Source organism: Charadrius vociferus, unplaced genomic scaffold (assembly GCF_000708025.1).
Source record: "Charadrius vociferus isolate BGI_N301 unplaced genomic scaffold, ASM70802v2 scaffold722, whole genome shotgun sequence".
In the NCBI taxonomy this organism is placed as follows: Eukaryota; Metazoa; Chordata; class Aves; order Charadriiformes; family Charadriidae; genus Charadrius; species Charadrius vociferus.
The window spans coordinates 866,861-878,158 of NW_009647220.1; the positions used below are offsets into that span (position 1 = coordinate 866,861).

The 11,298-nt window shown below is 41.5% G+C and overlaps 1 protein-coding gene across 1 annotated transcript in view; it reads left to right on the forward strand.

Moving 5' to 3' along the window:
- The window catches only part of NEK11 (NIMA-related kinase 11), a 100,529-nt gene extending 91,441 nt beyond the window's left edge, over nucleotides 1-9,088 (forward strand). The window contains exon 15 of the mRNA XM_009879597.1: nucleotides 8,884-9,088. Within this exon, the coding sequence (XP_009877899.1) occupies nucleotides 8,884-9,088 (205 nt within the window). The remainder of the gene's footprint in view (nucleotides 1-8,883) is intronic.
- The last annotated feature ends 2,210 nt before the right edge of the window (nucleotides 9,089-11,298 follow it).

Consider the following 11,298-nt stretch of genomic DNA (forward strand, 5'->3'; position numbering starts at 1 on the left):
TGACCAAAAGAAAAAAGGAGGCCTATAGGGAGTGGAAACAGGGCCGGGTAGCCTGGGAGGAATACAGAGGAATCTTTCGAGCAGCCAGGGATCGAGTCAGACAAGCTAAAGCCCAGACAGAACTCAATCTGGCCAGGGACATTAAGACAAACAAAAAATCCTTCTTTAAATATGTCAGCGAGAAAAGAAAGACTAAGGAAAATGTGGGCCTTCTCTGGAAGGAAACGCAAGAACTGGTTACCCAGGACAGAGACAGAGCTGAGGTCCTCAACAACTTTTTTGCCTCAGTCTTCACTGGCAAGGACTGCAGCCGCACTGCTCGTGACACAGAATGTAAGACAAGGATTGGGAAAGTGAAGAAGCACCCACTGTAGATGAAGATCAAGTGCGAGACCACCTGAGGACCCTGAAAGTGCACAAGTCCATGGGACCTGATGAGATACGTCCGCGGGTCCTGAGGGAACTGGCAGATGAAGTCGCTAAGCCACTAGCCATCATATTTGAGAAGTCGTGGTGGTCTGGCGAGGTTCCTTCTGACTGGAAAAGGGGAAACATAACCGCTATTTTCAAAAAGGGAAAGAAGGAAGACCCGGGGAACTACAGGCCAGTCAGTCTCACCTCTGTGCCTGGCAAGATCATGGAGCAGATCCTCCTGGAAACTCTGCTGAGGCACATAGAGATCTGGGTCAGTGCCAAAGCTGAGAAGAGATCTGAACTCTCATCTTCTTGGAAGAAATTAATGTCATGCAACTTTAGGGATGAGATTCAATGCCAGGTACAGACAGTTGACTTCAGATTTCTACAGCATTGGAGTCTACCTGTAAGCTCCAACTGCCTTCAATAGACACCTACACTTGATCAGATAGATGAATCACTTTCTAGACTCCATTGATTGTATTGACTAGAGATACAAAACAACTGCTAAAACATATGTTCCTAGTACTAGTTAACCCTCCATAGAGGCTTACAAACATCTGTACAATCCTGGCAGCTATGACAGAAGATCTATGGAAGACATCTGTCATTGTGGAGTAAAACATGGAGGCCAGCTGATACCCTTAGTGTGTTTCAGATGAAATTATATGCTTATCTGCAGACAACTGAAACAAGATTTCTATTGACCATACCCACTGGAGAGTTTAGACAACTGTATATCCCTATGTGGGCGACATTTAAATCTAGGTTTCTTAATCTTATGCTGAATGCCACTAAGCTAGGTTCCAGCTCAGAATGAGATATCCAGAACTGGTGTCTTGCATTGAGCCAGCAATGTGCAATCGCAGCCCAGAAGGCCAACCACATCCTGGGTTGCATCAAAAGAAGTGTGGCCAGCAGGTCAAGGGAGGTGATTCTGCCCCTCTACTCCACTCTGGTGAGACCCCACCTGGAGTACTGCATCCAGCTCTGGAGTCCTCAACATAAGAAAGACATGGACCTGCTGGAGTGTGTCCAGAGGAGAGCCACGAGGATGATCCGAGGGCTGGAGCACCTCTCCTATGAGGAGAGGCTGAGAGAGTTGGGGTTGTTCAGCCTGGAGAAGAGAAGGCTCCGGGGAGATCTTATTGCGGCCTTCCAGTACCTAAAGGGGGCCTACAGGAGAGCTGGGAAAGGACATTTTACTAGGGCAAGCAGTGATAGGATGAGGGGGAATGGCTTTAAACTGGAAGGGGGCAGGTTTAGATTAAACATTAGGAAGAAGTTTTTCACTTTGAGGATGGTAAGGCACTGAAACAGTTTGCCCAGAGAGGTTGTTGAGGCCCCATCCCTGGAGGTGTTCAAGGTCAGGCTGGACGTGGCCTTGGGCAGCCTGGTCTAGTGGGAGGTGTCCCTGCCCATGGCAGGGCGGTTGGAACTCGATGATCTTCAAGGTCCTTTACAACCTAAACCGTTCTATGATTCTATGATTACCACACAGCTGAACAAAAGAGATTGCAGTTATATTCCTACTCTTAAACTCTTATGACAACTGTATATAATTATTGACTTTTCAGAGATACCTACTGTATCCTTGCATGCCCACATTCAAGAAGCAGCAGTTTATTGTCTGCTCTTCAAACACATCTGTCTGAAACAAAAGCATTGATGAACAAATTAGATGGCATCAGCTATGTGTCAAATGTGCCTTGAATTTTTGCTTGATCTTAATCAGTGGTGCTGAATGAGTTAAACTGATGACTTTTCAAAAGCCCTTGGTATGCCATGACACTGTTAAAACCAGGATGTTGTTTAAAATAATTTTATCAAGGTTAGGAAATCTCAGAATGTGTATAAAGAGCCTGCAGCCCAGGGGAGTATGTTTCAGATAATTCTTCATGGGCATTAAACAATGTCGTTTTTACCTGTCTTACCTCCTGAAGAATAGCTCTATATAAGCAAACTTGTTTCCTTTCTCATTTTTAGTATCAGCAGTAAATTTCTTAATATGTGAAGACTTTAAAATTGCAATATTCAGGTTTGATTTAAATGACCATGTTTTGTTGTAACTTTTTTTTTTCTGTGGGAAAAAAATATTTCCTCTTATGACAAACTATATTCTAAATAAGTAGTAGTAGCTGGAATTCAGCTAGCAGCTCTAAATTCTAATTCACGCTTCTTCCAAGAGCAGTTGTCAGCTTCAATTACTATTTTACAAATTCATTTATCTCAGAAAATGAGATGCATGGAGAATATTATTGTTGATATTTCTTCAGCTGTGTGTCTACAGCTTTTAATAATAAGTTCCTGCTTTGCTCATGGGAAAATATGTCCTAAATATGCTTTAGATTTTTTGCCAGTCTTTGAAGTAGGACATCAGAGAGTTTTGTTTGCTATCAAATTAAGGTGCTTTAATTCAGAAATTATGAAGTAATTAAGGATGAATTATGAAAATTATCATTGTGTCTTCAAGTGAAGAAATTTTTATTCAGCAGTAATATGATGAAAGTCAAAGTCGACTGAGGCTTGAAGGTGAAGGTAGGGGCTAATATTAACAATTCAGATTTTCCTTTTACTAGCTTTTATATAATACTTCTTTCAGTTTTGGGTCGTGTTTTTATTTTTATTTTTATTAAATAAGCCCTTTTCTTAGACTTCACCGTGCTTTTCACATTCCCAAGATTGAAAAGCTGTCAGAACTAGAAAAGTATTGCCCTACCTTTAGCAGTAAGTTCCTAAAAAAAAAAATCATGGTACTTATAATGCACTTCTTCTAGCAGAACTCAAAGGGTCTTTATAGAGCAGCAAACAAGCTTTGCTGCAAATGCAATTTGGAACCCAGAGCACTTTCTTTCAAGTTTCAGAGAAGTTTTAATCATTCCTAGTCAGTAATGCCAACATACTGAATGACAGGAAGATAACTTGAGAGGAAAGGGACCTTTTGTGTTGTAAGTGAGATAAACCTGTTTGTTTACTGAACCATGAGATGCTGTAGCAGATATTCTAAGATTTTCTGGTACAGTTAGAAAACAATATTTTGTACAAGATCAAAGATATGTAATTTCCTGATTCTTTTGCAGAGTCATTTCAGGAGATAAATGTAACAAGCTTTTTCACCAAGATGCGTGCTAGCTGAAAAGTGGCTCGATTGTTCTCTGTTTTAAAGAGAAATATAAGCTTAATAAACAAATGCTTAGAAATAGCATGTTCAGGGACAAATCAAAGTTGGATGTATTGATGGGAATCTTAAGTAATACTGCTGTACTCCATAGGGATACCTTTGAGTTATAGAAAACAGAATTTAGTGAAAGATGCTAAAATTATTCTTTCAAAGATCTCTGAACTTGCTTTTATGCCCCACAAGCCCTAATTGCAACAGATTTGCCTTCTACTTTACAATATGCTTGTCGGTGTAGGATCCAGGCGGGCTGGCTGCATCCAAAAGGATAAATCACTGGAAGACTGGAACAGGTTGCCCAGAGAAGTTGTGGATGCCCCATCCCTGGAAGTGTTTAAGGCCAGGCTGGATGGGGCTTTGACCAACCTGGTCTAGTGGGAGGTGTCCCTGCCCATGGCAGGGGGGTTGGAACTAGATGATCTGCAAGGTCCCTTCCAACCTAAACCATTCTATGAAATAAATGCCCACTGGAATGGATATTCCATGTGCAGAAAGCTTCTTTTTTAAGGTTTACATTGAATAACATTAGTATGTTGAAATAACTGAGTTTTCCGTGATGGGCTTAGGAGCCATGTGTTGGTCATCTGCAGTGGCAGCGGTGAGATGCCTGATCCAGAGGGACTTTCGTGGTATCATTCTGGCGTGCTCGGTGGTGACTTCTGCAGAGCATGGTGACTTGGCAGCTGCAGATCCTCTCCTTGCTCCCGAGCACGGACCACCCCACAGCTCCCTGGAAGCACTAGTAAAAACTCCATGTTGGCAAGCAAAAAGTGCCACTTCCCTTTGGGGGTGGATGAGGGAGAGCAGAATGGTTTTAAATGATAGTCGCTGTCATGCTGAATGACATTTGAAAGTGAGAAGCTGAAAATCTCCTTAGCTGCTGATTTGTGTCATAGTTATCCTTCAAGACAGGCAATGACAAGCTGTTGAGAGGTATTAACCCAGCTGCTAACACCCACGGAGGAGCGCAAACTTAAGCATTAATCTTGTTTTGTGGCTTTTGTCAGTGCTGCATAAAGGTAGGTGTATTGTAATTGATCTCCAGACCAGAAAGGAAATGTTAATACGTAGCTAGTAGCAGAATAGTCAAAATAAAGACCCACAGGATAATAGAAAATTCTTTGTTTGCCTAGGTAAAGATTACAACTTTCTCAGCCAGTTGAGAACACAACATTATTATATTGTCAAATTTTAGTAATTTTGCACTGATGTGTAGGAAATCAACTGCAAATCACCAGATAGCCAGGGAGAATAAGGTTCAACCACAGAGCTGCAAATTTCATTGCACAGACAGGTTGCTGAAAAGTTAGGAAATGGAGTGCTCAAATGCTAGCAACGAATCCCTCCCTATATGTAACAACAGTAAAACAAAATAAAGAACCATCTGAGATATCGCATTTAAGCATGTTAGTGTGTCGGACTGGGTCAGACCCTTGGATGGTAGAGACTGATGTAACGCCTTTGATTTCAGCATAGTGAAAAACAATACAGAGCCGTGTGGGATGGGGTTATGGCCCACAAAGCTTGTCAGAGTAATGAAATCCCCGATGTCAGGTATCCCCTTTGCTTGTGTAGTCTTGGCTGAGAAAGGGATCATGGCTCATTTCTGGGGGGTAATACTGAGTTTGCAGGTAAGTGAGCTATAGGATAGCACAAAGAGAATAAAAGCCAGTAAATTGGAAAACGTGGCCAAACGGGATCTCGGCACTTGTTCTGCCAGTGCATTTGGTGTTAGGACTTTTAACCATTTCAAACTGCAAAGGCAGGTGTCCCAGATTTCATGTGAAATAGAAATAACTATAAACAGAAGGGCAGTGCAAAATCTGTAATTGTGCCTCTGTAGGACTTCACAAGGATGGAAAAATATCCCCTAGCACAGGATCAGGGCCATAATGGGCAAACCTTGCTTTCCAGGAAGCCACTTCCCCCTTCCCTCCATCAGGATGATAGTTTCACTCGGTAACGTCTGTTTGACATTTACTGTCTTAGATCCCACCTTTCTGCCTCTGTCACAGAAAATACATGATGTGGTAGCAGACTCACATTAATGCACCTCTCAAGTCCAAACAGAGCCTGATGTCTTCTTTTGTTAAAGCAGGTTATAATTTTTGTTACTTACCCCTTAATTTTCAACCTAGGAAACACTTTCAACCTAGAAACACTTTTCCCCTAATTCTATTGTATCAGCTGTTATACAGATTAGCTGATTTGCATGCTCTGCCAAGCTAAAATGAAAAGATTCAAGTCTTCAGGTCACATTTATTGGCAGAAGCAATACTCCTGAGATATGTGTTTGGTTAATTTTTCATCTTTAAATAGACAGGACTGCCAAAAAATTAACCTACTTGCCTAAGAGGGAGAGAGGAGTCAGTAAAGTCATCAATGAAGTAGCAGTGATTTAAAAATAGCTTTTCATGTATTGATTTTTAACTGTTGGAGAGAAATACTGTGATATTTCTGATGAAGTTTTGTGAAGAAATGTACATTATTTGCCAAACAAATCCCTATTTATCTTTCTGTGCTAATCTAATCCCTAGGCTTCCAGTGTGTGACAATTAATCCCTTTCAAGAGTTTTAGTTTTCCCTAAAGATCACCGTTGGTAGAAAAAAAAAAAACAAGGCAGTTTCTAGTTATGGGAAGCAGGACTGGGTCAGGTCTGGATCTGCAGAGATTACAGCTTGGCCCTGTGGCTTCTGATCCTGGGTCTTGGCTTTCTCTGCCTCAGGTTCCCGATCCGCCTCTGTGTCAGGAGCCAGCAGGAGGGGTAACGTGTAGCTGAAGGCGGGATCACAGCTGGGCATGACCGAGTTGCAGAAAAGCAGAGAGCAGGCGGGATGTGAGGAGAAGTGTTTCCTCCTTGTGAGATCAAAGCAGTCACCTAGGATATCCTTCAGGGAAAAAATACCATGTTAGGTGTATCCTTTTTTAGCAGCAGTAGGTCCTACTATATATAACAACAGGGTTTTTCAGGAGTCTCTTATATGCGAATAAAGTGGTTCTGCATTACTGAGGAAACTGTATGCTTTCATACCGAATGAAGTTTAAGAAGCAGTAAACTAAAATTCTTTGCAACGGTTTTCTAAGGATGGAGGGATTTTCATAATGTGGAAATTTTACTGGCTGAAATCTCACTATAACGGTGTTATTCCTCAGCTATAACAGGATGACCACAGACAAAAAGCAGCTACCCCTTTAGGTGAATTATTCTATCAGGTTAGAACTGTTGGCCTTGCCCTGGTGTTAGACATGCAAAAATATTTTTTTGCAAAATCAGCAAAAAAAGTACAACTGGAGTATGTGTGTTGTTGTGGGGCAGTGTGCAGGTTTAACCATTTAAGCTGCTTTTGGGAAGTCTTGTGCATGCTCCCTCGAAGCCATGTGCAAAGTATTAAAGAGCAAAGCCTTAATGCTGGCACCAGCAGACAACTCCTATCCCTTTCTCTTCTCCTGTACAGCTCAGAAAGGGTCATCCTTGGCATGGCCAGAAGCTGAGCGTGTCCCAACTCCCTGCTGTCCTCTGTCCTGGGCGCTGGCCGGAGCCTGCCTGGGGGCAGCATGAGCCCGTGGCCACGAGCAGCTCCCCGTGGGCAGTGGGCACGGCCCTGCGGACAGGAATGTGTGTCCTGGTCATGCCTGAGGCCATGCTGGCAAGCACACTGTGTGCAGAAGTGGGGAGCAGCTCAAAGCCCCCATAAGAGACAGTATAGACAGTACATACTGTAAAGGCACGCTAATTCTTTATAAGTAGTAGGTAGCTCACTGCTGGAGTGATAAATGAGGCAGTTCCCATCCTGGGACAACTTGGGGTCATCCTCTCAGTTTACTGTGGTGTAAATTTGTAGAAAGCAGTGTGTGACAGAGACCCGATGGAAAGGGAACATGAGCACAGACATTCAGGCTGAAAGTTTTGAGTACTATATGATTCACTTCCTAGTGCCTCCTTTTGGTCTAAAAGAATTACGAGCAAGCAAAGAGTTAAAGCATCAAAGGTTTTACCATGCTAGAGACACAATATCAGTGATGTTTGAGAAATAAGTGAGAGCATTAGAAGCTCAGATACCATTAGTTCCTTTTAGTACATAGGACTGATTTGTCAGAGAAAGCTTGTTCAGATATGCTGAGGAGGTTTATTGAAGAGGTCTTCATGCCACGATGGATCTTCTGAAAGAAAAACCAAACGCCAACACCACCACCCCTCCCCCCCCCAAAAAAAACCCCAACCAACCAAAAACCCAAATGTTCTTGAAATCCTAGAAAAATTCTAGTGGGAGGAAAGGTTGCTTACCACAAGTTTACCTAACCTAAATAAGACATTTTTAATGCAAATCGCAGATGTTTTCACAAAGTGATCCCAATTAGTCCAGCTCCGTTTCTGACTAAGTGAAAGGCATCAGTACTGCAATGTGCAAGTCTGAAGTCAAAGACAATCAAATATCAGCTGCTCTTACATATAAAAGAAAGAAAACAAAACAGTTTCTGTGGCAGATGTGTGCAGAGCTGGCAGATATTTCCTGATAGGCTGAAGGAAGATTACACCAATATTTTCATCAAAATATTATGAACCCATCACTGAGCAGAAAATTTTATGTTACCTGTGGTTTGTGACATGCGAATTTAAAGATGTTTGCCTTTAGAAAAAGTTCTGTTCCTTGCCTTGCAGTTAGCAAATGGATCGTCTTTATAAACGAACATTAAGAACCTGTGAGAGTATTCTTTGTCACTGAATTAAAGATCTGCTGTCTGATAAAAAGAGAGTACTCTAGGAAAAGAAAAAAATGTCAGTTAGCTCATGCTGAGCTTGCACAATGGCTTCCTTGTTATTTGATAGAAGCTAAAATAAAGCAACGAATCCTGAAAAGTGTTTGTTCGTGTAAAATGCCACTTGTGCATGGTTGACTGGGCTTGCTCCTTTTGGTTGTAATGATATCCAGAGGCAACAATACATGTGGGTGTACTGGGCTTGCTGTAGATAAAATGGTATGTATGGTATATATGTATGTAGATGTGGCATGAAAAGGAGTCTTGGTTTGTAACACCAATGATGGCCGTGCTTCCCATGACTTTACTACGGCCAGGTTTTTGCTTCTGAGCTCTTTGTATAACAAACACTCATAGAGAAATTCCCCAGGAAACTTTAGTTCCTTGTACTGTCAGATGTCAGGTGCCTCATTATATCATTTTAATCAAAGGTAGCTACAACATTTAGAAAAAAAATCAGTACTGGTTATTGCTTGTATTAATATATAAAGTGAAATAACTTACTTGACCTTTATGTAATATATATCCCCAGATCTGCCATTGGGAAGCTGGGAGTGGAGGTATTTGAGGCCGTGTACAGCTATCTCAAGCAGGCGAGGCAGCAGAATGCCAGTGAGGAGGAGATCAGGAGACGTCTGGAGAAATTGGTTCCTAGAGCAAGCGATTGCTTTGAAGTGGATCAGCTTCTGTACTTCGAGGAGCAGCTACAGGCGTCAGAAGCACATCTTCAGCTGTAAAATATATATCAGTAACAGGACTGGAAATGGCAAGGAGGAGTGAAGGTGCTGAGCTGCCTTCATCAGGCCAGCGAGCAAGTATGGGAGGTATTTGGAGGAAACTACTGAAGGTAACAGAGTATATGAGTATGTGGGTAAAGTCCATTTAAGATTCCAGACCACAGTGAGACGTGGGTAAGTGTGGTGCAGATTACAGGGGCAGGAAGAACAACAAATGTTTGTGACATTGAAGGAGAAGATTCACCATTACCAGCATCCCTTTTTCAACACTGAGGGCATAAAGAAAGGCGTTGTCCTGGGCCTTGGCCAGGTGTCGGTCCTGCAACCAGAGCATCCCTGGCAAAGCTGCCTCTGATGGAAACGGTGCAGGATTAGACTCCAGCTGCTGTTGATTCCTATGCTGACAGGTCTTTGTGACATTTAGGCCCTTGTTTTTTTGGACTTTGGCAGGTTTACCCTTGCACATACATGTATATGTACAGCTTCTTAGCCACTAGTTGTCTTGTTATTACTCAATGTTCAAAAGGACTGCATTTAATCTGTGTTACTTTCAAAGGAACTGTGAAAATACATGCTGATGTGTATATTTATATACATATATGCATGCTTACATGCACAGAGAGAAGTACGTATGTCCATGGAGGTAGAAAGATCTCTGTCCATACAATATACATGTCTGCATGTATAGAGATGGAGACGTGAGGGCTGAGCTATAGCTGACTATGTTAGCTAAGAATCCTTACTGCGACTTCTGAGAGTTTTGGATCAAATTCTTGTACACAGATAGAACAATAAACTGGGGTTTTTTTTGACTTGCACATTGTTACCGTTAATGTTTTTTCTTAGTGTTTATGTTCCCTTCTTATGTATCACACTTTTGCTGATTTCAACTATATATCATGCTCTGATTATATACCTGGTGTTTTTCTTCTACTTCTTCTTTCTTTATTTTGCATTTTGAGCTCTCTGGTTTGCTCTCATTTGGTTGCTCTCTGACAAGTAGTACTTTTGCTTGCTGCACATGAAAAAGAAATCACAGTGCCTTTTACAGTTTCTTCAGTAGCTTTCTTCTCTCTACAGGATATAAACTTTAAGTCATATGAGGATCTGGAGGTTACTGCATTGCTGGTTTTATGCTTTAAACTATGCTTTGGTTTTGTTTTTTCCATCAGTCATACCACAATTAGGCAATGTGGCATACATATTAAACTGAGCAAGAAACTTTTTCTCTTTGAACTGTAGTAAAAGCACAGAGATAAATCCCATGGATTTGACAGAAGTTCTTACATCACTGTTTCTGTTGAGGGTCACTTCAGAAAAGCGTTAGGTTGGATTATATGCCTTTCGCTCTACTCTCATTTGCCAATAAAACCCTACCTTTTTCAGATGTCATCCCTTCCAAAATTCTCAGCAAATTGTTTGGTTTGAAACTGCATCATCCAGAACAGGACAGGCTCTTATTTTAGAGACAATGAGATCTATCTCTACCAGGACTTGATAAAACCCAATGAATTTGTCTTCTGTCATTCTACCTTCTGTAGCCCAGGGGAGGACATGCATCAGCAGTTCAACTCCATTCTGCGGTTCATTAAAACCTGTTTCATAGGTTCCAAAAAGCTGGCTTTGGGTTTGTTTTTACAGGTGTTTAAAAGTCTCTGAGTACTCTCCTGCACTTCTGCAGCTGCATAGCAAGTAGCCTTCAGTGGGGATTTTGTGTGCTGTCTCTAGGCTTGCAGAGATGGGCATGTGGGTATATAGAAAAAAGTTACATGGTCTTTTCCCAGACAATTGCCACATTTTTCTGTTTTCCAACATAAAACAACTAAATATTCTCATCATGTATTATTACCTTGGTAACATATAGCCTATGTTATTCTTGTTTTGTATGATACTGTTGTCATAAACCTTTGTTGCATTATACATGTGTGCACAAACACAAGTCTCCAATCAAATTTTCCCTTGAGATTGCCACCAGCTAAAAATTATAAAAGCCTCCCACCAATCCTGCCTCTTTCAAACTAAATGGATTAATGAAGATTTTATAAAACCGTATATAGACATATGAATCAAAAATCATGACAGAGAACAGCTTACACACCCTGGGGTGGAGAAGCTGGTGCCGTAGTGCCAGATAGGCTGTCTCTGCTGAGGTAGAAGGTAACAGTGAAAGGTAACAGTGTTTATGGAGATACCATACTGACAATCTGTAT